Source organism: Centropristis striata, chromosome 15 (genome assembly GCF_030273125.1).
Source record: "Centropristis striata isolate RG_2023a ecotype Rhode Island chromosome 15, C.striata_1.0, whole genome shotgun sequence".
In the NCBI taxonomy this organism is placed as follows: domain Eukaryota; kingdom Metazoa; phylum Chordata; class Actinopteri; order Perciformes; family Serranidae; genus Centropristis; species Centropristis striata.
Window position 1 is genome coordinate 6,337,760 of NC_081531.1, and position 27,888 is coordinate 6,365,647.

Below are 27,888 nucleotides of genomic sequence, written 5' to 3' on the forward strand. Positions count from 1 at the left end.
TTCCGTGGCTATTTCACAGATTCCTGTGAGACCATGTTGTTTATTCCTTATGCTGCTGATGAGATGACTTGTGAATATTTAAAAAATGTTTTTTATTTCTTGCAACAGCTTAATTTATCATAACGTGTAATTTCACTGCTGTGTCTGTAAATTGAAAGATGTTCGTTTCTTAAAATAAAAGATTTTATCAATCTTTTTGCCATAATGATATTTTACTGTAGCTGACATCAGAATCATCATAACATGTATAAATGATGATGATCATTTGGATGTGACATTATAAAGTAACTGCCCCGTATTGTTAAGCCTGTATAAAATGTCAGACAGTATTGAAAAAATTGAAACAATTTCCAATTTTTTGAGGAGATTGTGAAGAAAAATGAAAAAAAGTGTGTTTTTTTTAGAGCAATCAGAAGAAACTGGTACCTCTGCTTTCCACCAGAAATTTTCCCGCCTTTTTTTACATCACGGTCTATGAGGCTGTGGGTGCGTGTTGGTGGCGCATTTGTGCGTCCTACGTCCAAACTGTAACTCTGACAGCTTTAGCAGACAAATGTGAGTGAGAAGACAAATTTTCCTATGTTTCTATTTTATAAATTATTTCTGTAATGTGGCATTTTCAGCCTCGAGCGCAGTCTCCAAATTTATTCTTTTGACACATTTTTGTCTCCCTCTCCACTCTAGCTATGATGTCATCCACTCTAGCCTCTCCATAGGATAACATTGGGCGTGTTTTTACCGAATAATTTGAAAACCGGACGATTTGATACCTTTTTTTAGCCTGGCTAACACCAGACCAAATCTCATTGGAGATTAGGTCTGGACACCTTCAATGCTTTTCTCCGTAGAGGAGGTGTGGTTTACGATCCTCCGGAGCCGTTTATTGGACGCTTAGAATGTCTATCAAAGCGTCTGTAGGTAGCTCTTAGCCAATCAGATCAGTTATACCAGATGACGTAGTAGAGCAACAGAGATGGATGTTTGTTGTGTGTGTGTCTGTGAGAGAGTGTTGCTTGCTGCTTTGCTTCTCCAGTTCTCGCTTTCTGCAAGATTATTTATTTTCACGCTTTATTCCCCCTCATGTCATTCAGCCACACACATCCACTGATTTTATGGGCAATAAACAAGCTGCTGCGGGGGGGGGGGGGGGGGGGCTATTAGCCGCTAGCGACGCTAATAGCTATTAGTCGCTAGCGGCGCTAATAGCTGCTAGCGACGCTAATAGCCGCTAGCGACGCTAATAGCCCCGCTACCATAACGCCGGTGATCTCAGCGGAGCCGCCGAGAGACCTTTCGCCTTTCAACTTTCGCTCTAAACTATTTAAAACACCATCTGCAGCTATAGAGAGTTTCGCGTCTGCAGCAGACATGTTGGATCCGGAAAGCTTCCAAGTGCCGAGTAGTACGCGTCATCGTCTCACCGTCCCTCCCCGCTCTGTGATTGGATCCCTAAAACAGGGCTACGAAACTGGCTTGGTTGCCAGACCGTCTGGAGGTTCGAAATTAAATTTGAGCGCGCAAGGCAGTCTGGGTATACCCAGGCTAACCTTTTTTAGTGTATGTGCGACCAAATCTCCGGGAGGATTAGTCGACTTAAATAAACACGGAAGAATTGGTAGAGTGTTGAGTCGTAGACTGATTTGTTGCAAATCTTCCACAAAAGACAAACTGCACACGTTTCAAAGAGGACAGATCACTTTTATTGAACAGTCTGCACGTCTGCAGCTAAAGTTGTACCTTGAATTGTATCTCCCTATTATTAAATTAAAGACAAAAAATATCCTAAACTATTCTCCCAGTTCATGAATTTCACAAAAAGGCAGCCAAGTGAAAGTTGTAGTAGCTAAAACTATATAACAAATCAATCATGGCATGACAGAAAAGAGGCAGAAAAAAAAGATTAGAACACAAAAAATACTCCCCAAACCCCTCCACGTCCCACAAAACTGCAAGAAATTAAGTTTCCAAGTCGCCCCTATTGTGTGTTTCGCACTTAAAAGAAGACATCAGTAATAATAGTAATGAAAGAAAACAGGAAATATACAATTGATATAACCAAACCATTAAAAAAACAACTCATATTTACATCAGTTTATAGTACAGAACACTACATAACCCATTTACTCCTGTTATAAAACAACAGTGAAATACATGACGTGGAAAAAAATAACATTACAGCTTTTATCAGCTCAAGAATTACTTTTGAGAAGGTCACTCAAGCAAACAGACGGAGATTTGTTCTCATGATAGTCAAATGGATTTTGGGCCCAATCACCACTCATATCACCAAATTTAGCCTGAAATAATGTGGGAGTCATGTTACTATATGATGATGTCGTATTTAAATTATGATTCCAACATGGTTTTAAAACTCCAATTCCAGTTTCACCTGGTAAATGGATTCAGTTCAGGAGGAAATAGCGTTGGGCGCATCATGTGACATTTTCTCTTTGGTCAGCTGACCTTTTACACGATGACAACACAGAGACAAGCCAGCCATGAGTTCCTAGTAAAGATTTTTATAACACTGAAAGTAAGAAAAATGACTTCTGACAGCAACTTTAAAGGTAAACGGTGAACTATTTCGGAGGAATGTGGCTTAGACTGGCAGTCTCGTTCAAAAAAACACATACAAAATTATATTACATGCATACATATATTACATTAACTTGCATATAAGCAAGCGGATACTTTAAAAGTGATGAATCAATAGGCCAAATAAGTTTAATTGTCCATATTTTAGACAAGATTTGGTGTCCGTGCTGTCATAACTTTACTAATATACTGTTTCACTTGCTTTCGTCGTTGTGCTCCTTTTTGACTCTGATAGGAAAATAACATCCAGTGAGTGAAGCTCTGAAATCAAACGGACATGGGAGATCTGGCAGCTGTAGCAGCGTGTTGTGTTCAGGGACTGAGGCGTCCATGAGAGTAAGTGGCATAACCGTTCTCAGGGTACAGAGACAGCTCCTCTGTACTGCTCAGCCCATTGTTGATTTCTGAAAAAGATGATAGAAACATTATTGATGAAGCCATAGTCTCCCTACTCAACACATTTAACATACCGTATTTCCTCAAATAGTAGCCGGGGCTTCTATTAATAAAAAAATCAGTTTGGGACCCGGCTAATAATAGGGGCAGGCTATTATTTGAAGGAGGCTTTTATTAAAAAAAGAAAAATCAGAGCAGCTCTGACTGGCACTTTTTAGAGTGTTTTACACAGCGCATTGTAGCCAGTTACCCGGATGTCGGCCATATTGGAAGGACTCGGATGTAAACAAACAATGAACAGCACGCTGAATGTTCATTTTAAGCAGGATTTAAAATGTCTTAAGCTATTAAAAAGCCCAGAAGAACGTGCGTAAACGGCTCGACTTTGCAGAGAATGACTAGGACAGCGGGAGAAACAACCATATTTACCTACAGTACTAACTTGTGTGGCCAAACTTCAAAATACAGGTGTTGTGTTGAAATCTGAAGTGGTTCCTGTTTCAAGACCAGTACTTGTACTAAAGTGTGTACTTTGTACTATGTACTATGTGTACATACAGATGTGTATGTGGGGATGGGAGGGGTGGGTTTTGTCATTTTTATTGTCTGTTTTTATTCTTATTTTTCGTAAAACACTTTGTGTTGCATTTATATGTATGAAAAGCGCGATATAATTTAGGCACCGGCTAAATGTGAAGAATTTCGAAATTTCCAACTTTGGCACTCCCAAGTGGTAGAATCATAAAACTTGCATGCATTTTTTTTTACATTACATTACATGTCATTTAGCTGACGATTTTGTCCAAAGCGACTTACAATAAGTGCATTAAACCTGAAGGTTCTAGACTCGACCACAGGAATCAAGTAGGTACATAACTTTAAGAGCCATCTGTAGTCGCTACAGGAGTGCTTTACGTTGAAGAAGAGAAGAGCATTTTTTTTTTTTTTAAGATTTTTTAGGAGACCATGACTTAACCTAGGTATTTTTTAGATCCAGGTGTCACTTGGCCTGTCCTAATCCCCATACTTGCTATATTTCTAATCTAATTCTGCTACCTCGGCCTGCTTAGACTGCAGAGTGGAAGTTTATCAGAACAAAACAAGCACCTGAGAATATGAGCTTCTCCTTCATGATGTTGACGTCCCGACTGGCCCGGCGGGTCACAGCGCTCAGCATGATCTGCTCTGGGTTGTAGGTCTGCATCCCACTCATCCTCCACCTGTCACAGCACACACACACACATACATAACATTACAAGCATGTGGAGGCAGTGATTCACACTGTGTCAATACAATTCATTATTCATTATGGTGCCAGACTTTAAGTTACAGATACACATAACATGATAGATAAATTAAATGGAATGCACACCAAGGTTATAATAGTTTTGGATTTTTCATTAGTTTTAGTTTTAATTTCTTTGTCATTTTTTGTTTTTAAATTCAGTTAGTTTTAATTCGTTTTTAGAGGGATTTTGCTAGTTTTAATTAGTTTTTATTTTTTGGAAAATGCTTAGTTTTAGTTTAGTTTTTGTGTTAGTTTTATTTTTTTTGTAATGGGGTATTTGTTTGGTGCGATATTCAGAAAGGTCACGATTAATTTTGCTTTTATTTCCTTTGTCTGATCCATCTCAGCCCCAATAAGTTTATTAAGTCATAAAACCAAATAGATTAAATAGATTTCATATCAACCAAAAAGGTTTACGTACGAAAAAAGTTGACAAAGACGAAAACTAAGGATATTTTCACTATAGTTTTAGTTAGTTTTGTAACCACAAAATACAGTTTCAGTTAGTTATCCTTTTTAAAAAACTCTCATTTTTATTTTTATTTCAGTTAACGAAAATGTTTTTTCAATTCTAGTTTTCGTTATTTCGTTAGTTTTCGTTAACTATAATAACCTTGATGCACACTGATAAACACAAGGTAAACAAGTGCAGTGAAAGTAAGGAAGAAAGGAGGGAAGGGGCCCCGGGGGTGTCGGGCAGAAAATGCACAAGGACAGACAAGGAGGCAGAAACAAAGGCCAAGGCAGTCGCAGCAGTTACCTGATCATATGATAGCTGACAGATGCCAGGGGGCAGTGGAGGAAGGTTGCATGCAGATCAGGCAGAGCACAGGACAAAGTGTAAATGCCAAAGGAGGTAGAGAGAAAGAGAGGACAGAGAGGACAAAGAGAGGTTATAGCACGGAGGAGAAACAAGACGAAAGACAGTAGGAAAACAGACAAAACACAGATAAGAAAGAATGAGTAGAATGAACAGAAACAGACTCAGAGGCTTCTGTTAACACTGTGCACGCCATTCAACACCACTGTTAATACATTCAGATAAGTGCCAGCGCTCTCATATTTGATTGAATGTATGCTTAAGTTGTAAAATTGATATTGAGGTAAAGAAAACATGTTGATGTATATATGTATATGTATATGTATCTATGGGATATTAAAGGCACAATGAGTAAGATTTATTTTGCCTGTATTATCCCTTTTCTTTTTCTTTTTCTGAGTCTCGGAACTCAGAAAGCCCCACAAAATTATTCCGTCTGGTATTAAATGTGATACCTAACAGCTAGCTAGAATGAAAATCTCTAAACTTTCTGGTGTCATTGAGCCGTCAAGGAGCTAACTTTGAATGTTGTGTTGTGTTCCTACTCATTGTGCCTTTAACCCTTTGATGCAACATATTGACCCCCTTCTAATGCACAACATGGGTCAAAAATGACCCACATTCATTTCCCATGTTATTTAATGCTGCTGTTTGTTTCTGTGCTCTATCTTTTGATATCAACTTATTTTATGATTAAATATTCCAAGTATTCTTTAAATGTCTTGTTTTTGATAACAACAGATCATTATTTCCATTTTGCTTCTCATACTTTATGAATAAAAAAAGTTTTTGGATTATTACAGAGCTAACTACTTGGCTTAGTAGCTTGCTAAGCTAACTAGAAGTAGTTAGCTTAACAAGCTACTTAGCTAAAAAAATGGATATGGGTCAAACATAAAAAATTAGGATGTATGACAATCAAGAACAAACTAATTGAGGAAAACCTGGAATACTGAATGATGAAAATAATTTATTGCAAAGATATATAACATAAAAACTCAGTCGGGTCACTTTAGACCATGTTGTGCATCAAAGGGTTAAGCCCTAATTCTATTCACTTACACAGTTAAATTAAAATATTAAAGGTGTACTGTGTTGGCATTTAGTGTTGAGGTTGCAGATTACAACCAACTGAATACTCTATCAGTCCAAGTGTGTAACAAACTATGGTGGCCTTCAGGTCACATACAAATGTGTCATTTCTGGGCTAGAGGAGGGGAAGAGGACCTAATGAAGGGTTCATTGTCATCTAATATTTTTGGGTGAAATTTGGACAAATAAAACCAACTATCTGCATGTTTAGATACTACTAAAGGCATAAAAATGAGATAGGAATGTCATTGTTTTTTGCTTTTTTTGTAATTTAGGTGAACTGATCCTTTACGGATCTGCAAGCTAACTTGTTGCCAAACTTTTTTTTGCTTAAAACACTGAACACAAAGAGACCATGTTGTCTGTAGTTGTGAGTGCAGGTCTGTGACTCATCACGATCACAGTCCAAACTGTACAGTACTTACTTTTGAAAACAGAAAATCCCTATGACTACAGCGAGCGAGACCAGATCTGAAGTGATCCAGATGAAGTCGAAAGCATTCTGACTCTGCAAGAGAAGAAAAAGAAAAGTAGTTGTTATAAAAATTTGTATTAATCTGGGGTTTTTCCAACGTTTTAATCATATTAAGCAAATGTGTCCCTGCCTGCTGCGTGTGGAGATACTGGCTTTGGGTTACATCAGACCAGTGTTTCAGCTTAAGGCTGGCAGGCTTAGTTAACCCTTTGATGCACAACATGGTCTAAAGTGACCCGACTGAGTTTTTATGTTCTATATCTTTGACATAAATTATTTTCATCATTCAGTATTCCAGGTTTTCCTCAATTAGTTTGTTTTTGATCATCATACATCCTAATTTTATGTTTTCCTTTATTCATTTTTGAATAAAATCCCTTTTTGCAAAAAAAAACCAAGACACAATACACTGTATTACCAAAAAAAGACACAGAATTATTAGAAAATGACACAAAATTACTAAAAAAAACAACACAAAATGACACAAAATTACGAAAAAAAAGACACAAAATGGCCAAAAAAAGACACAAAATTACAAAAAAGACATAACATGACCAAAAAATACACTGAATTACCAAAAAAAAGACATAACATGACGAAAAAATACACTGAATTACCAAAAAAAGACACAGAATTATTAGAAAATGACACAAAATGACACAAAAAAGACACAACATGACCAAAAAAAGACACAAAATTACTAAAAAAAAAAAAAGACACAAAATGACCAAAAAAGACACAAAATGACTGAAAAAAGACTAAATTACCCCCAAATTTTACCAATTATTACATAATGACCCAAAAAAGACACAAAATTATTTTAAAAAAGACACAAAATGACACAAAATTATCGGGGTTATTACATGTTGTGCATCAAAGGGTTAAGGTTAAATATATGTTAGATAAAGGGAAGTACACATGACAGGGGGAGTCAGACACGGACCAGACGTGTTTCTGCTGACCGTACCTTTGACTTTGGGGAACTGAGAATAACATCATCTGTGTCAGAAAGGTCAGCTAGACGTTGGAAACCTCCACTATAGGAGCCATAGAAGCCAACAGTTTTGACTATCATGTGAGCCTTTTTCTCTGTAACCTTACTGGCTGTGTTGCATGATTTAAACGCTCCTCTTGAACAAGATTTTAATTAAATTCAACTTAAAAGTTTGATACTCTGAATCCAACTGTCTTTATTGAAGGGTCACTCTGAAGGCAAGGCAAGTTTATTTGTATAGCACAATTCAACACAAGGTAATTCAAAGTGCTTTACATAAACATTAAAAACAGCAAGACACAATTGAAAACAGTAAAAACAGTCAATTAAAACAGGGAAATGGAAATAAAAATACAAATAAGATAAAATAAGATACAGCAGGATAAGAAAATAGATAAAAGAATAAAGAGCACAAATCAAACATTGTGTACACTGTAAACAATTGTCTTGTTAATTAACAGTAAAATACTGGCAGCATTCTACTGTTATTTTTAAAGTTCCTTGACTGTTATCTACTTTACACTATGGTACTGTGATAAAACCACATACTGAATTAAAGTAAAATACTGCATTTCATTTATTTTTACAGTAGACTAAAACACAGTATAGTGCTGAAGCTAGTTGCAATATTGTTGCAGTATACAATGCAGTCATTTTTTGTAAATAGAGCATATTACTGTCTGAAAGCCAATTACTATGAATTAAGCGCTGTCTTCACTGTAACCTCAGTAATTTTAATATACCATATACTGAATGAGTTAGTTAAGTAAAATACAGCCATTAAAAATGTGGACAAGAAGAGACTTAGAAAATATCATATATATATATATATATATACACTACCGGTCAAAAGTTTTAGAACACCCCTATTTTTCCAGTTTTGTATTGAAATTCAAGCAGTTCAAGTCAAATGAACAGCTTGAAAGGGTACAAAGGTAAGTGGTGAACTGCCAGAGGTAAATAAAAAAAGGTAAGCTTAACCAAAACTGGAAAATAATGTACATTTCAGAATTATACAAGTAGGCCTTTTTCAGGGAACAAGAAATGGGTTAACAACTTAACTCTATGGAGTCTTGGGCTATTTTGTCCATTTTTGAATTCTTTTCATGTCTTTGTAAGTCATTTTCTGTCTTTTTTTAGTCATTTTGTGTCTTTTGGTGTCTTTTTTTGTCATTTTGTTTCTTTTTTTGGTCATTTTGTGTCTTTTTTAGTCCTTTAGTCCAACATAAAATGTGATTTTGAATCTTTTTTTTAACTTTCAAAACACTATTATGCTCAATAAAGAATTTTAAATGTTGCAAATGTGCACAAAAAGTTGGTGTGTTCTAAAACTTTTGACCAGTAGTGTATATATATATTTATATTTTATGGGAAACTGCAAGCTACCTACAAATATTGCCCAGAATGCATTGTTTTCTACAGTATAATACCTTTTTAATCAAAAACATTATGTTACTGTCACAATTTGGCCGTTTTCTTACAGCAATCTGTTATAGTGTAGTTATAAAGTAAGGGCAGTAGAGTAGAGCAGATAAGTGTTAAAGTTAAGAGTACGCTGCAGTAAACAATAGTATTTTTAGTCCTGATTTAAAGGAGCTGACCTCAGATCTACAGGTAGTTTGTTCCACAGGTGAGGAGCAGAATAAATAACTAAAAGCTGCCTCACCCCGCTTAGTTCTTGTTCTTGTTGCACGCAACAAGCCAGTTAAGAATAATTCTTCTACCAGTAGTTTCCAGTCAAAGCCACCGGAGGTCCCCATCGACACGCACGCCTCCCGAAGCGAACACAAGGCCCTGACTCAGGGAAAAAGCCGGCCAGACAGCTGCTTTTGACTCCAGATCTGTGCCCTTGTCTCAACCTGACTCTTTCCCAGGGTCCTGTTGTTCTCCAACACCACGCTGAGCTGAAGTCTGCCGCTGAGCTCCCTCATATTTCTCTGCGTCCTTGCCCTCAAGTCTTGCTGGGCCCTCGTCAGTCTCTGTCCTCTCTCCTGCTGTCCTCTCGTCTCGCTGCCTGACCTTGTCTGTGTGTGTGTGTGTGTGTGTGTGTGTGTGTGTCAGATGAGAGAGCTGTTTACCATGAGCCAGATGGGGTAAGGCACCTTTCGGAGGACTTGGGGGGCATCAGAGGACACAGAAGGCACCCCGCTACACCACAGGATGGAGTAGAGCCAGGGCTCGTTCACCGGGTACACCGTCACACTCACGTTATTGGCCAGATACTCCCTGGGGGAAGGAAATATACATGTCAACACTGAGAAAAATAAATAAATGTCCTCTCCCTTTAAGCTCCTTTGACTCTCAACACAGAAAAACTGTCACTTTAACCCTCTGGAGTCTGGAGCACGACTTCTTCATGACGTCACGACGTAGAAACGAAGCAGCGTCGAGTTCTGTTGTCAGCTGAACTCTAAAGTTCTGGCTTGTTTGTGTGTTTATTTTAATTTTTGCTATCTCACAATTAGCATGCTAAGCGGAGATTTAAGCTCTTTCTTCTGCATCAGTTTGATCCATTGAAAACAGTAGAAACAAAACTTTATTAACTGACAGCTAAGCATAATACGGACAGCGTTGATAGCGTAAAGATAGCGTTTCTGTCTTATGTTAGGTTACACCAGCAAGAAGCATTAGCATTAGCTACAAAATACAATCTGGCACTAGGCCTGGGCCGATAATCAATAAATCAATTAATCGCACGATAAATTAAATGAACTCAATAATTTTGCCGGCCTCAATATATCGCCATGCACATGCGTGTTTGTTTTCCTCGTCTGTTGCCTCCAAGCAGGCTGGATGACAAGAGGGTTCACTCTGTGCTCGATCTCAGCACCTGGGCGCTTTTGTTCCATAGCAGAATGAGCGAAGTGAACCCTCCTGCCAGTCATCCAGGCTCTTTGTCTCTGTGGGGAAGGCTGGGCTGCTAGCATTGGCTACACACAGAGTGCAGCAGGTGAGCCTCGTGCGGAGCAACGCCAGGAAAAAAGATGATTGCAAAGCCAAATGCTACAGCCCCGGTGTGGGAATATGTCGGTTTCAAACCGAATGAAAAAGGTGAGCCCATCAACACACGGACGAGCCTGTATGCCGAATTTGTTCAAAAGTGGTGGCAACAAAAAAAGCCACCACAACAAACTTGCATGCCCATCTAAAGCTGAACCACCCGACCCAGTTTTCCCAGCTGGGGAAAAAAACTGCACCTGGAGATGCAGAGCCTTCGTCCCGACAGTCAACACTGGTCGACAAAGTAAATATAAACGCTGTGCGCTCACAGAAAGTGGAGTTTGCTACATCGCAAAATAAATGCTGCCCTTTAAAAAAACAAAAAAAAATGTTTGTTTTATTTATTTAGGATATTTAAACATTCTTAAAATTACAATTACAATGGTAAAAAACACTGAGAAATAAAAGTTTATTGTATTTGAAAGGGTGTCCATTATTATGATATATTATCATGTTGACAATAATATCGTTTATCGGCAATAATTTGTGGGACAATATATCGTCCAGCAAAATTTGCTATCGTCCCAGGCCTATCTCACACTATAACGAATACATACTTCCTACGGGGCCTGCACTAGTAATAGTAATTTAATAAAAATCTGGAGAGTTCTGATGAGGTGGATTAGCTTATTTTAACCATAAATAACAACTGTTTTGTAAACAAACAACGCTCTAGTGAAAGTTCAGTCAGGAACACTATTCTGTTGCATATAGTTTGATTTCTCCTCCATCCTGCCACTCTCTCATAATTTCCTTGCTGTCATTTTCTTGGGCTGTCAGTCATGATATCAGCTCTTCTCATACATTTATCTTGTAGCACAAAGACACGCCTACTCTGTCAGCCTATCGTCTTGCTGCTGCCACTTTTAAAATATGATTCTCATCCTGCCTCCATCTCCCCATCACTGCTCCATCTCCACAGATTCATCAGCTTCTTCATGTCAAAACCACTGATGTCACCCATTAGTTTATTTGGCCGTTTTTTATCTTAGACCATCCAGACATTTTTCACCTTGGCCATTTATAAGGTAGCCCCGCCCTCAAGCATACCCTGTTTATCATCTATTTTAATCCAAATGGGAGCATAATTTACAAAATGAACATCATGCTGTAATGAAGAAGACTTGAAACTAGTGATTGAGACCATAAAGTCATTATGAGAACTTGAAGGTAATAAATAAAGTGAGAAGTTGTAGGCTCATTTTCACAGCTCCCTGTGGAGAAACAAAGGGATTTATACAACTTTTTTTGACCTAATATGATAAATTAATACTTGTAGATTGATTGGTTAATTTGATATCACTCCATATACACTGTAAAAAATGTTTGTATAAATTACATCACGGTAGTAGACACTTTTAATTACCATAAATCAAAGAATAGCACAAAACGTTTACTTTTACTGTCATAAACTGTAGGAAACACACAGTTTTGCTGTAAAAATATAACATTTTCATGTAAAGTTCATGGATAAATACCATGATGTCACAATGACACAATTACCCTAAAAATAACGGGAATATTCCTTCTAAATTACAGTTTTTGCTGATATAAATTTAAATTTAACTCTTTTCGGGCAAAGAACTATATTTGGTAACTTCAGTGGATATCAAAATGAGGTCCCCATGTCATTTGACCAATCAGTATGATAATAATATAATAATATTAACATTATTGACCTGGACCTCCAATTTAAAAATGAAAAATTTGGTTTAAAAAATCTGCAAGAAACAGTTGTACAAACAGAGTTATTCTTCAAAGACTTGTACCAGGAGAACTTGACTATGACGGCATATTAGGGCCAAATATGAATAAAAATAAAAATACAAACCCGGGCGTGGGGAGGTAATATTTCGAGGAAAAAAGGTGCAAATTGACTAGAATAAAGTGGCAAATCTACAAGAAAAAAAGTTGCAGATTTAAGAAAAAAAAGTGGGGGAAAAACTTTTTTTTTGCAGATTCACCACTTTAAATCTCATAAATCTGCCACTTTTTTTCTTGTAGATGTGCCACTTTAATCTTTAAAGTGGCAAATCTGCGCGAAAAAAATCGCAGATTTACGAGAAAAAAGTGGGAAAAAAGCAACTTTTTTCTCCCAGATTCACCACTTTAAATCTCATAAATCTAATTTTTTTTCTCGGAGATTTGCCACTTTAATTTTAACTTAACTTTTTTCTCATTTTCTCAAAATATGACCCCCCTCCCCCAGGTCCGTTGGTTTTTTTTTTTACAGATTCTGGCTGTATGTAATATCCTCCAATATTCTCGAGGGTTGAAATTTGGAATTTGCAAGTATTTCTATGAGTGCCCTATTTAAGAGGTTAAGAGATTATTTCTTACGGTGTATACAGCAATAGTAAAGGTAAACTTTAATTTACTGAAAAGAAACTATTCCCATAACTAGGTCAACATGACACCACAATGCTCCTTCACTTGTTCTTTCGGCTCCCTTTTATCTCCCTCATGGTTTTTGTTCTTACTGTATGTCTCTGTGGCTGGCCTGGCTGTAGTGGAGGGTCAGGCTTGTGATTCCTCTCTGCCTGATCTCTTCCACTGACAGCTTCTCGTTTGCTGTCTGAGGAAGCCCTCGTACCCTCCCCCTGTCCGTGTCGGGGGTCCACGTCACCTGACAGAGACACATTTGACATAGACAGACCCTGGTCACACAGACTGCAGCGCATGCTTCATATCTGGAGATGTTACATTTTTATCGTGCTGCTTTCGAGTTTAAAATATCAATATGATGTTGGAACGCTGCAGAAAAGGTGTCTAAAAACAAGATAAAAACACTGAATCTGAGGGAAATTATCTTGCTGCATGGACAGATAATTTCACTTGACAAGATTTTTTAAATTAAGATTATTAAATCTAGAAATAAGCATGATGTATGCTTAAAATAAGAAATTTACTCTCAAAACAAGATAAATTAAAGCTGCTAGCAGCGATGAACTGGCCCGAGCAGAGTGACCTGCAACTTATTTGTTTCTTACCAAGATAAAAAAAACCTTTAGATTTAGAAGTGTTAGATAATTTATCTTGTTAATTTGTTATTTAACCCTCTGGAGTCTCCAACATTTTATGTTGGACTAAAGGACTAAAAAAGATTCAAAATGACCAAAAAAAGACACAAATTTACTAAAAAAAGACACAAAATGACAAAAAAAAGACACAAAATTACAACAAAAAACACAACAACAGACACAAAATGATCAAAAAAGACACAAAAAGACACAAAATTACTAAAAAAAGACACAAAATGATCAAAAAAGACACAAAAAAGACACAAATGACCAAAAAAGACACAAAATGACTTACAAAGACACGAAAAGACATGAAAAGGATTCAAAAATGGACATAATAGCCCTATAAAACTCCATAGAGTTAAAGTGTTCAACATGCTTATTTCTATATTTAACAATCTTAATTTAAGAAATCTTGTCAAGTGAAATTATCTGTCCATGCAGCAAAGTAATTTCCCTCAGATTTAGTGTTTTTATCTTGTTTTTAGACACACCTTTTATACAGTGAAGAAAAGTATCATAAAGCCATAATCACAGTAAACAAAGGAGGACACAAATATTTCTGCAGAGATTTCTGATTTGTTTGTGTACTCATAATATTACTGGGGTTACAGCACTACAAGCAGCACATTTAAAGTGATCAAAGGATTATTATGGAGGGACCTACAGTCCTCACCCTCTTCTGGGAAATCCCTGCTTTCTGCACGGCCCACAGCGTGTCCATGAACCAGCTCCGGGCCCGCGGGTGCTCCGCTGGAGGCTTGCGGACGTTGAGCAGCGCCGAGCCGTTGGCCCGGTTCGCCAGACGCAGCATGTCCACCAGGCTGCAAACCGTCTGGTTGCCTATCCGGCTCCGGTCTCTCCCTGTCAGGGAGTCTACTGTCCAGTAGGGGTCGCTCTGGAAGCAGAGAGGCACACACAGAGATGGTACACTGTAATAAATGATTCTGTAGCCATTTCATTTTACTTAATATATTTGATAAAATGTATTAAATAGAAATGTGTCCTTGATTTTGAGGCAGTTGTTTAAGTCAGTAGTTCTCAGCCTTTTTGAGTCGCGACCCCCAGTTTAACATGCATGTTGTCCGTGACCCCCCCTCACTGAACACAATCTCACACGCACAGTTAAGATCACCCAAAAAAGAAACAAAATGAGCAAAAAAGACACAAATTGACCACAAAATGATCAAAAAAGACAAAAATGAGCAAAAAAAGACACAAAATGACCAAAAAAGACACAAAATGACCAAGAAAAAGACACAAAATGACCAAAAAAGACACAAAATTACCCAAAAAAAACCAAAATTACCAAAAAAAAGACACAAAATAACTAAAAAAAGACACAAAATCTCCAAAAAAAGGAAACAGAATGACCAAAAAAGACACAAATTGACCACAAAATGAAAAAAAAATACACAAAATGACCTAAAAAGACACAAAATGATCAAAAAAAGACACAAAATGACAAAAAAAAAACCACAATGACCAAAAAAAGACATTAAATTACTAAAAAGACTAAAACACATGAACACTTTAACTCAGTAGAGACAGAGCTGACTTCTAAAATGATTTGGCGACCCCCAGAAATCATCTCGCGACCCCAAGGTTGAGAATAGCTGGTTTAAGTAACTTTAATATAAAAATGTTTGAGATAGAATCTACTTATTTTGATCACATTAAATATAATCTTTATGTATGTAATTCTAAATCAAGAGAATTTTGAATGAATCCAACACAATAGAATTAGTCCGTTTTTAATCGACAAGCACTTCCTGTTAAGTTGTTATTAACTCAACTTGTAACATAGTTAGATTTAATTAATAATATTGCGTGCAATCTGTTGCCTAAATTTTATTGAGTAGCTATTGTTTATCTTTTTTTACAGTGAACATGACACTGTGTTCAAATAAATATATTCTTCTGTATTCTGCTCTATAAAGTCTAACTACAGTAACTGGGTGATTCTCATGAAGCCAGCCTAAACTATGAGGATTATAAGGACATACTTTATTAAGCTAAATATATTTCACTTTTATATGAATGGACAATATAGCCATAATGAGGCACAATTCATTGTTTTGTGCTAAAATAATATTTTATACATTTTTGAACATATTTTTGATTCACAAATTTGTTACTGTAATGCATCCAGATATAAAATGTCATGGTTTCCCCACATTTATATACAATAAATATTTAATAAACTTTATAAAAATAAATATACATTTGTTTAAAAATCTATAATTTACCAGAATATGTAACAATGACATGACAAGTATCATGAGCATTAATGTTACTTCAAAGTGTCATTAATGTTCATGACACATCCTATGTCATGTTTATGACACGCTCATGTCACTCTTATGTAGACACCTTCAAAATAAAGTGTTACCATATCTTGCTTAAGTCAAAAAGGCATGTTCAAAGATTGCCTAAGTCACATTTTATTTTCACTTAGGCATAATAAATCTGCTTAAGTCACACACTTGACATAGGCCATTATCTTAAAGGGGTAAAATCACATGATCTGATCAACTGAGGATGTAGGTGATTTTACCATAGGTGGCTATGAGGAGAAGATTTAGACAAAAAAAAACCCACTTTTAACAAAAAATGACTTAGGCGATTATTTTAACAGTGTGACAATATGGTGAATGATGTAGTGAACTCAGGGTGAGTAGATGTGAAGTGGATTTCAGTACCTCCAAGAACCACTGTCCTGCGTTTAAAGAGCGGATCTCTGTCCAGTTGAAGAAAGAGGCGTCGTCGTACTGTCTGGTTGGAAAAACCTTACTGACGTCTGTGGTCCGTCTCAACGTTCGGTCTCGCATGAGGAAGGGGACACCGTCCACACTGGAGGAGACAAAATGTGCAGAACATGTTGTTCTTAAGAACTTAAATTATGATTTGGTTAGGGTTAGGGGTCTGTCGGTTGCCATCCTGAGCATGGCTATTTGGGTTATCTCTCTGAACTTAAATTGCCCTTTTTCAGGCTCAGGTAGTAACTAAAATTTTTTCTTTCCTTTTTCAGGTTCAAATTGTCCTTCTTTTCAGGTTCAGGTAAGTAAGTTCACAAAAATTGTCCTTTCATTTTTAGGTGGAATTGCTCTTTACTGCAGTTCTGACTTGTGACTTGGTGCTTCAGGTAATTTTGACTTTTCTTCCCTGAGGTTCTAACTTGAGACTTTACTGGTCCGACTTGGACTGGTTATGTGCCTCTTCGCAACGTTTCGTCCAGGCGGCAACCTCCTGGTCTGAGCAGGGAGGCAAACCAGGAAGTGACTTAAGCTGCATTCTACCGAAACTTCCAGCAGGGGGCGCTAAGTTTGGCTGCAAAAAAAATCTGTCCATTCATTTCAATGCAAAATTTGAAAACTTCTCAATTGATTTATTACCTCAGAAAATGTTTTAAGGACAACACTATGGTCTCAATTGCCAATAAAAATGTTCTTCAAGACAATTCGATGTTAATAGTTCTAATAATGGCCCCATTTAGAAGAAAACAGAAGATAAAGAATCATATGATTTGGGGCGGGGCTACCTTTGATTGACAGGTCACTAACAAGGCGAGCCGTCATCAGGAGAGAAGCAGAACAATGCGTATCCACGGCAACGTGTCAATAAAGTTATATATAAAGTTAGGCCTACATAAATGTAAAAAAGGATGATTACCGGTTTAGTCTCATAACTTTGACCCTTTCACTGTATTTTTACTTAATGACAGTTTTTGTGTATATATATATATGTTGTTATATAAAATCTAACATTCAAAAAGCAGAGATGTGCTGATAATCTTCTCACATGGTAATATTTAGCTGCATTCATCTCATGTTAATGTTTCCACCAAACAACCTATATCTCAGCTGTGGAATTTAAGAGCACACTAAATTCAGGAGTAATCCCCCAGCAGGATTAAAAGTGTTATTCAGGTGTGGATAATAACCTGATAGCGACGTCTGCCTCCAGGGAGCTGGCTCCTTGCTGCAGGGCTCTGTTAAAGGACACCATGGTGTTCTCCGGGGCCAGCTAGAGCAGAGAGGACACGACTGTCAGTCACTGAGGCATCAAGTGGAAGTGATAGAGTCATAAAAGAACACTTGAATAGAAAAGCATGATTAGTGGGAAATGGTTATAAGTAAAAACCTAAAAGAAAAGAAAAATAGAAGGATTACCATTGGTTCTGCCCTTCAAAAAAAATGAAACATTAAAGGCAGTAGTAAGTTATTTACCATGCATATCTACTCACTTGGTTTATTTATGTAAATTATGTATGGCAAAAGAGAATAAAATAATGATAATTTAACTAATAACATTTCCACAGGGAGAATTAGCCTTTGCAACCAAAATGCTAGACCGATTTGGGCAAAAGACTTTAAAAGGTTTGTACCAAAAATGACAATGCTTCAGTCATTTATAATGAAAACAGCATGTCAAATGTGTGGTAACCACAATACTAAAAGATTCTGAGATTAAAAAAGACAAACAGCCAGCTAATGGAGTCAATTAAAGCTGTTCACTTAAATAAACTGTTTCAACAAAACTACTTGTGACATGTTATATTTGACTTTGACTGAACATTTGCTCTCACTTTGCGATAAAAATATCAGGATATATATCGTATATTGATATTCAGCCTAAATCTATATCTATATCTATATATCCATATCGCCCAGCCCTACAACATAGTAATATCTGAATAATTCAGATAGTACAGTGTAGATGTAACAGCTGACATCCATCTATGATTTATTTAAAACCTCCATACAGCTGAAGTACATCGCAGCGAGGTGAAAGCCAGGTGATGAGTGTGTGTGTGTGTGTGTGTGTGTGTGTGTGTGTGTGTGTGTGTGCCTTTAGAGGGCAGGAAAACACAGCTCTGAACACCACTGTACATTTGTTTATAGCTAGTCATCTGGAACAGTATTTGCTTGCCCAGCTGTGAAATGACAGTTCAGTGTGTTGTTGCCTCACAGCTCACTGAGCCTGATAGCAGCAGGCTCATGTACTGCAGCAGGAAACCACTCTGCTGTGTGGAATATAGTGCAGAGTCATGCTCATATTCAGTCTATGCACTTAGGAACATAAGAAATATCACTCGGTCCTTCAGATGAATTCCTAGCATATTAACCGGTCACTGCAGTGAACACAGGGGCGCAGATGGGATTTTGAACTAGGGGGGACGAAGCTGTCAGCGAATGATTTCAACTCAAAAAAGTTTAAATGAACTGTAGTGTAAACAACAACCAACATATTTATGTAAATAAAAATAGGTTTGTACATGAAATTCCCAGTGCAACCAAACATATTTACTGACTTGAAGCTGATTCAATGAAGGACCCAAAAACATCTCTCCTCCTTTCATTACCCTGAACATACTGATGGATAATTTTCTTGTCTGTCCAGTCTGTCAAGCCTTTAGAACCAGTGTTTCCCACGGGATTTTCTGAGACTATGATTGGGGACCAAAACATTTTTAGGTTGTCCCTAGATGTTTTTATTATTGTCTCTGCACCTTAATCTCCTCCTTTAGCTGTTTTCTTTAATGTACTTTATTACCTGTGTCTTTTTTATCTACTGCTGATTTGAATGTGTCTGAGTTTTCTCTAAGTCTTTTGTTTATTTTGTTTCTGGTTGGTTCTGTTTTACAAATAAAATATATTATTATTATTATTATTATTATTAATAATAATAAATTAGGGGTGTCCGGGGGCACGCTCCCCTGGAGAACATTTTTGCCCTAAAAGCCTAAATTTGGTGCCTCTCGCACATTTTAATGCCACTATTCCATCTTAATCATTGCATATTTTAATGAATTATTGAATAAGGAAATAAGGGTTCTGTTTTATTTAAGGCATCATATTTTGACAGTCTTCTTGTAAATTCTATTGTGGACTCTGCTAACACATCCATGTGCTCTTATTTTGAAAGGGACATGTTTGCTTTTATTTTAAAGGTGGGTGTAACACGTTCTTACCGTAAGTCGCATCTTGGAGCTCGGAACAACTTAGAAAATTCTGACATTTGTGTAGACCTTGAACACACCATTAGCTGCCAGACTCTCTATGTGCGCTGCAATGTAAATAGTCTAACTAAAAAACTAAAAAAAAACTGAAAAAGATTACTTTAGAAATGTGAATGTAAAGGGTCTGACTTCTTGTTTTTTTTGTTAGCTTTTGTTTTTCTGTTTCATAAGCCAAGTATTGATTTTGTATGTTTTAAAAAACTGTTTTTAATCATTTATTTGAATTGTAATCGGTATTCCACTTTTTGGTAAATTATTGAATTCAATATTGTAGTTTTTTTTCTTATAAGTGCCAGAGATTCTAGATTCTAATTGTTACTCTGTATGCTTATGCTATGTATTTAAATTGTGTCCTGTTTACGAACCCCAGGAAGAATAGCCATTACTCCCACAACGGAGTGATGGCTAATGGGGATCCTAATAAATAAACAAATAAACTAACGGAACATTAATCCACTATGAATCTGGGGGCAACATGGTCTCACAGGAATCCGTGAAATAGCCACGGATTTGCTTAACTCAAAATCCGTGGAATAGCCACGGAATCACTCAAATTTCCGTGAAACTGACACGGATTTCGCTACAATGCAAGTTAATAACATATCATATCCCGTGGCTATTCCAACATACAAAGTGATTATGTACAATCACTGAGTGAATACTTAGAAAATAAAACATATATTTATTGCTAGAAATGTGATCAAAATCCATTTTTATGCAGAAACTAAGTCAAAATATTGATTTTTTTCACTAAAAATGAGAGAACTGTCCGCCATGTTTTTTGTTCTGACCGCCGGGACCTTGAAAGTCACGTGACTTGGAACAAACCAATAGGAAAAAATATTAACTTGCATTGTAGCGAAATCCGTGTCAGTTTCACAGAAATTTGAGTGATTCCGTGGCTATTTCACGGATTCCTGTGAGACCAGGTTCCTGGGGGGGACATAGTGCCATCTGCGCACACGAGTGAACACTTAACTGGATCAGACAGGGAGATCTGGCACATTAACAAAACTCACCATGGGAGCTCCACGTCGGCCAATGATGTCTGGCCGAGGTCTGAGGCTGTGGCGGTCCATGATGCAGGGGCAGGTGAAGGTGAGCGGTGCCAGGTAGAGAGCCAGGAGGACCACGATGTAGAGCAGCAACAACATCGTCTGGAAGGCTGAGAGGGACGAGTAATATGACAAGACAGTTTTAGCTTTGTCCGTGTTGGTTAATAGAAGTGGTGAAATGTAACTTGGTACATTTACTCAAGTACTGTACTTAGGTACAATTTTGAGGTACTATTCTTGAGTATTTCCATTTTAAGTAACTTCATACTTCTACTCCATTACATTTACATTTAGTCATTTAGCAAGACGCGAAAAAGGGGAACAATCAAGGTTTGGTGCAATAAGAGCCATTAGTGGAGCAATAAGTGCTAGTGACAATTATTTAAGGAGTAGAATTGTTGTGTGGTGGTACTTCACTACATTTTGAGGCAAATATTGTACTTTTTCTCCGCTACATTTAGCTGACAGCTTTAGTTACTTTCCAGGTCAAGATTTAACATTAAAAAAAAGATCAATTTCAGTGATTAGCAATTATTATTATAAATTAATCCTCTAAACAGTATATTAAGTAGTTAAAATGAGCCCTATCTTGAGAAAATTAAAATGGTGCTTGTACAAATACATCAATAATAATAATAATAATAATAATAATACAATAATATATTTAGAATATATAAAACAAACTGTGTGGGTCCATTCTGCAAAAGGATTACTTTTACTTTTGATACTTTAAGTACATTTTGATGCTGATACTTTTGTACTTTTACGCCAGTACGTTTTGAATGCAGGACTTTTACTTGTAGTGGAGTAATTTCACAGTGTGGTATTAGTACTTTTACTGAAGTAAGAGATCTAAATACTTCATCCACCACTGGTTAATAGTGCCAATCTGTTTGGAGTACCAGAGAGTACCAGCCTTCCTTAAATGAAAAATTATTTTTATTTAATAGCACCTTGTAATAGTGCCTAAAACTAGAGCTTTATTCATTATACAATCCTAAAATGATCTCCAGTCCTCTATATAAGTGACTCTGTATTGCCAAATAAAGCCAGAATCTGCCCTACAGTGATGACAGGGATCTTTAGTTGTAATACAAGGCAACACTTACTGGATTTCTCTCTGCGGAATACGTATCCAGCCACCAACCAGCTGATAGCTGTGACTGTTGCCAGAGCTCCAATGTGCAGGAAAGGTGCTGTGGCCTGGTAACAAAGCACAAATATTCAACACTGGTGTTAACTGGTCATTTATTGTTACAGCACTACTAAAATAAAGCTGTGAATCCCCAGAGGCCCCACAATATGATTTTATCTCAATATTTGAGTCACGATACAATATATATTGCGATTAAACTGTTTAACTGCATTTTGTGTCCACAAAATCAAGAATTGTTTTGTAAAAAAAGAGAAAATTCTCAGTCTATTCATCTCACTTCAGTCTTTTTATTACTCCACAATGAGAGTCAAACCCACAGACTGACCAACAAAGTGTTCAGTCAAACTGAACTGAACTGATATCAAACATGTTGGACGACAACAACTGCAGCATTTTATCAAACTTTGCAGCGTTATTTCGACAACGTCTCAACACGATTTCCTGATTTTGTGTCATTTTATGCAATTTTGTATTTTTAAAGTATTTGTATTTTTTGTTTGGTCATTTTATTTTTTGGGTGGTTATCTTGTGTCTTTTTTGGTCATTTTGTGTCATTTAAGGTAATTTTTTTCTATATTTTAAGTCTTTTTTTTGTCATTTTATTTTTTTTTGGTAATTTTGTGTCTTTTTCACGATATCCTAATGCACAAGGTGCCTAAAGATTCCTTAGTTCTAATAGTTTCATATGATACCAGTATCTCCAGTGTATTCGTAAAAGTGAGCCCACTACGGCTTCCGGAAGAAAACAAAAAAGGCGAAAATACTGACAGCCTGGTGGCCATTGCAACGCTAAATACCCACACTTGGCGGCCATAATTCGATATAATATTGCCATGCAAAATATGGTGAAACTATACAGTATCGTTTTATTTCCCCCACTTCTACTAAATAAATGTGTCAGAAATATGTAAGAGTGATGATCGGAGCTTCTGCTTAGTGTGTTACAGAAGAAATAGAGTTAAAAAGATCTTGTAGGTGATTCAGTCAGAAAGCTTTATCATAGTAAATACACCATGCAGTAGTGTTTGACATTCACAGGCCAAAGTTTAGATTTTTACAATCATTTACATATAAGACTTTTAGATTACTGTAACACTCTAATATATGTCTGTTACATAGCATACTAACCAAGCTAGGGGTTAGGGTTAATAGCACCTGGTTAGCTTAGCATAAAGAGTGGCAACAACGCAAGTAAAACTGTGAAGAATGAAATAAACTTTAAAATTCTAAAGTGGAGAACTAAACAGGTTACACATCACGTCATTCTGATTACCAACCTGCAGAGATACCAGCAGGATGTCCCACTCATCTCCCCATACGTCATCAACAGAAACAACACCAGAAATAGTGGTGAGCAGCGTAGCCAACACTCCAATCTAAAGAGACACAATGATGAAGTCAGATTTTATTTCAAGTGTGTGTGGAGCAAGTCCATGGCAGAAATGTAAGATGTGAATCACAGCACCTTGTGAACCCAGTAGAGGTTCAGCTGCTGGCCCAAAGATATGTGGAAAAGGGCTAAAATCTGAAAAACAAGCACAGTTAAGTCAGTTATACTGGAACTTTTCAATATGCAAGGTAATAACATCCAGTTAGTACATTTACAGTAAATTACCGGCAGCTTTGGTTGCCAGAACTTCACCATAAAAATACAGTGAGTGGGTTTTCTACCGTAAATTTAAATGTGAATATCAGCAAAAACTGTAATTTTGACTGAATATTCACGTTATTTTTAGGGTAATTGTGTCATTGTGACATCATGGTTTTTATCCATTAACTTTCCATTAAACTTAAACTTCTCACTTTATTTATTACCTTCAAGTTCTCATAATGACTCTATGGTCTCAGTGGTATTTATCCATTAACTTTACATGAAAATGTTAAATTTATACAGACAGTAAAAGACAGTAAAAGTAAAAGTTTTTAAAAGGTAATTAAAAGTGTCTACTAAGGCGATACACAATTTTAAATTTTACGCCCTATTTCTGATGCAATTTGACAATGTTTTACTGTAATTTCGACAAACATTTTTTACAGTGTATTACCATTAAGAATGTGATATAGCTGAATCCCACGGTGGTGGAGGCGAGGATGGGGATCGTCTCATCCCTCCATTCTCCAGAGCGGTTGTACACCGACCTGGAGTGTGAATGGAACAGGTAAGATATCTATGCTGATGATGAAACTAATACTTGTCAAAAAGGAAAGAACTTTTCTGTTAATATGTAGCCTGGTGACACCAAGAACACACAATACAATGGCATTACCCCTTTAGACATTTTAAGAAAATATGTTGGTGGGTCTGGTTGCCATTCTGCTGTTACAGCCACAACTGAGTTCCATCCTTATTAAATAGTCTAGTCACTAACAGCTTATAGCCACTTATTGGGATAACTGACTCACCAGTTAAACTCGTTGAAATCATTTTGAGCCACCAACCAGAAGTAGGCCCAAAAGAGAAGCAGGAAGAAAGAACTGCACAAGAGGATGAACCATGTACACTCCCACTGAAACACAAAGCACAAAGAGTACCTTTTTAGATTTCACTGCATTTACATTTACATTTAGTCATTTAGCAGACGCTTTTATCCAAAGCAACTTACAGGAAAAAAGGGGAACAATCAAGGTATAGTGCAATCAGAGTCATTAGTGCAACATAAGTGCTAGTGACAATTCTTAGAAGTAGAATTGTTGTGTGGTTCACAAGCAACCAAACGAACCATAAGAAGGATTAAACCACACCAGTTCGATAAAAAACGGACTAAACTTTGGGTTGTGAAAGCGGCCTAAGAGGGTTTGTTTTGTGCAACTCGCCCAGCAACAAACAGCCAACAGAAAAAGATAGAAACTAGCTGGTGAACATGATGTTGTATTAAGCTGTTGAAGACCAGATACTTTCTACTGGAGTTGGTGGAGACCAAAACAGGAGATTAAAAGAAGAAGAAGAAGAAATTGGACTGGACTATTCACCAGTTGGTCAGACTGGTCACACACTCCAAATGAATGCCAATGTTGCTCTCTAACTGTTGTTATTAGGTAAATAGGCAACTTTACTTTTTATAAGGAGACAATATGTAAATACAGTGTTTTCAGCTTGTTTCTGCTGCCTTTTTAAAGTCTTTAGGCACCAAAACTTCCCACCCATTGGTGGCCACAATTTTTACCCTAGGAGGCTAAAATTAGGTATGGAGGTCAAGTATGTGTATGTGCGTGTGTCGTGTGTGTGTGTGTGTGTGTGTGTGTGTGTTCATGCCCATTGGTTAAAGGGGCATGGTAAGGTGCAAACCCTCCAAATGGATTCTCAGACTTGCACAAGACTTTGTGGAAAGATTGGTCATGAGCCAAAGGACATCTGTTTGGGTTTTCATGCCAATTGGCATATATGGTGATTTATAACTATAGTATTTATAGGAGTCAGTTTCTATATCTGCTTGTTTTTGCTTACATCTTGCAGTAGGTGATGATATGTGATCGTTACCATGGTATCTTTGCACTGAAATTCCCAGAGATCCCTTTCCATCATTCATGTTTTCTTGTTGGCAGGTTTCTAACCCACCGTACTGTCTTCTGGCTTGACATGTGGAACAAATGTACAGAGGAGAGCTTTTGCAGCACTCAAGGACTCTTCCCTTCAGTAGTTAACAGGATTAACAGCTAATGCCATGTGAGGGGAGGTGTAAAGTATGATAGGCCAGTCAACAGATCCTGTTGAGCATTGATCAGCTTTGCGCCACACCGTGCCTGGACTCACCATTTCCAGCAGCTTATGTAAGAGGCTGGGAGATAATTAGATGTGTGTGCAGGTAAAGAGCAAATGGCTGCACTGAGGGAGCCAGTTGAGTCTAAACAGAGCGACTAGTGAAAGGTTTCACTTTTAGCCAGGAATGGAGAGTGCATGAATATGCATCAGGGAATATCTTCTAACCTGATGCAGCCAGTAACAACATGCCAGTATGGATATGACAAGTACCAGTGGTTGTTTTTAATTGTTGTAGAATTACCTAGCGGTCAGGTGACTGTACATGCCTATGAGGCATTGAGCCAGAGTCACATTGTCCATTCACTTTGCACACCAAACAACAGTGGACCTGATATGAGTTTTATGGATTCAACAATTATTTACAGAAACACAGCTTTTCCCATTAAAGCAAGTTCATTGATTTTCCTAAACATAGTAATTTATATGATTCTGTCCTTGTTTTCTGCATCGTTGTTTCCACTAGGGTTTGCCAATTGGACGATTGGCTGAGTACATTGCAAAAATTTATATTTTTCATCTTACTTTGCTAATTGAACAGTGGATAAGTGATAGCAGTGTGGTGATAGGTCAGACTGTGCAAGAACACTCATTGACAGACTCTTGTTCAGCCAGCTCACCAGCAACACAAAGAGAGAGTCAGAGGGGAAAACACCATGTAAAGGCAGTATATAATCACATTGAACATCGAACAACACCTGTTGTTTGTTACTGTTTGTGGGGCTGATGGTGGTGGCTGGTTGGAAAAACCAGAAAACAGTGTTCTTGCAATGGAGGTGTATAATCAGAACACCACTGGAAAATAAATGGTAGTTCACAGAATTTCTGAAAAAGTCATCAGATTATAAAACTCTGACATTCCTTTATTGAACAAAATTCTTGATTGTTTTAACTTTTATTAGAAATTGGCCATCAATATGCCTCCTTCAGAGATGAGGTGTTTGGTAGATTGGTAGATTTCAGGTGACACCCACCAGACAGTGTCTTCATTAAGTGTTTTGCCCCATGTAAATCTGGGGCATTTTTGTTGACACCAGGCAACAACTTCCGGGTCTGAGCAGCAAACCTAGCAGTGCCTTACCAACGGGGGTCGCCAATGGCAGTTGCAAAAGACGTCTGGTCCTATCTATCTCAATACAAAATGAGATTACTTCTCACTTGATTTTTTACCTCAAATGCCTCTGGCAAGAGTATGGTCTCAGCCGCTAGTTTCAAGTCTTCTTCAAGACAGTATGATGTTAATTGTGTAAATAATGGTCCCATTTAGAAGAAAATGGACGAAAAAGCGGGGTATGATTTGGGGCGTGGCTACCTTTGATTGACAGGTCACTAACAAGGCGAGGCGTCATCATGAGAGAAGCAGAACAATGGGTATCCACTGCACTGTGTACATCTAAACTGTTTGTTGTGTTTTCGTCTCAGAACTTTGACCATTTTACCGTGGGTTTTCACTTCATGAACGTTTATTTGAACATTTTGTTCATTTAAAAATGTCTTGTTCAGTGTTCGGTTGGACTAAAAGACACTCCAAGGTCGGCTGTTAATTTTTTCTGGTAAGTAACGCTAAAGTACATTTTTGTTTAAGCATTCACATTTTATTTTTAGATACATCTGTGCTCGTGCCTCCCCAGTCCAAATATGGTCTCTCCCGGTTTTAAAAAACAAAGATGTTATTGGACGTATAGCAAAATGGCAACAGCCTTAACGCTGAATTCGATGCTTTTAAATGGGCAGTCCACAAACCAACCGGTGACACCACGGTGACTATGTCCATTGTTTATATCCAGTCTATGGTTGATACTGTGCTTGCCTTACTTTACAACAAACACATGACACAATCAGTTATTTTTCATTCCTCAAAAATCGCAAATTAGTTCACTGTAATTATGGTTATCTTTTAAATCTTATTTCAGCAAATATAGGTAATTTGTATGCGTGCAAGAGCAGCAAAAATAAAACAACCAGCTTAGTTAAAGAGGGCGAGTGGGCTGCTGCTCAGGCAACTTTAGCTCGGCCTTGAGCACGTCCCCGTTAGGATTCCGGTTTCAGGCGGGGTCATGGCTGGGGTCAGAGAGAGGCTGTGACTAACAGATCAAGTAATCCCTGGCTGAGGAAATCTCCTTGGTGAGGAAAATGGTGAAGAGAAGCCTCAGTAACTATGTAACTATAATGCTGCCTCCACCAGCAAGGACTACTTGTGAATGATGGTTGGTAATAA

General features: G+C 37.3%; 1 protein-coding gene across 1 annotated transcript in view; it reads right to left on the minus strand.

Moving 5' to 3' along the window:
* Positions 1-1,677: 1,677 nt before the first annotated feature.
* Positions 1,678-27,888, minus strand: part of gdpd5a (glycerophosphodiester phosphodiesterase domain containing 5a) — a 48,082-nt gene continuing 21,871 nt past the window's right edge. Inside the window, exons 3-17 of the mRNA XM_059352164.1 lie at positions 24,317-24,420; positions 23,959-24,052; positions 23,379-23,438; positions 23,191-23,289; positions 21,867-21,960; positions 20,722-20,867; positions 17,624-17,706; positions 16,383-16,533; positions 14,357-14,578; positions 13,141-13,286; positions 9,739-9,886; positions 6,617-6,699; positions 5,040-5,054; positions 4,099-4,211; positions 1,678-2,999 (exon numbers count right to left, since the gene is read on the minus strand). Coding sequence (XP_059208147.1) covers positions 2,908-2,999; positions 4,099-4,211; positions 5,040-5,054; positions 6,617-6,699; positions 9,739-9,886; positions 13,141-13,286; positions 14,357-14,578; positions 16,383-16,533; positions 17,624-17,706; positions 20,722-20,867; positions 21,867-21,960; positions 23,191-23,289; positions 23,379-23,438; positions 23,959-24,052; positions 24,317-24,420 — 1,650 coding nt within the window. The 3' untranslated portion in view covers positions 1,678-2,907. The remainder of the gene's footprint in view (positions 3,000-4,098; positions 4,212-5,039; positions 5,055-6,616; positions 6,700-9,738; positions 9,887-13,140; positions 13,287-14,356; positions 14,579-16,382; positions 16,534-17,623; positions 17,707-20,721; positions 20,868-21,866; positions 21,961-23,190; positions 23,290-23,378; positions 23,439-23,958; positions 24,053-24,316; positions 24,421-27,888) is intronic.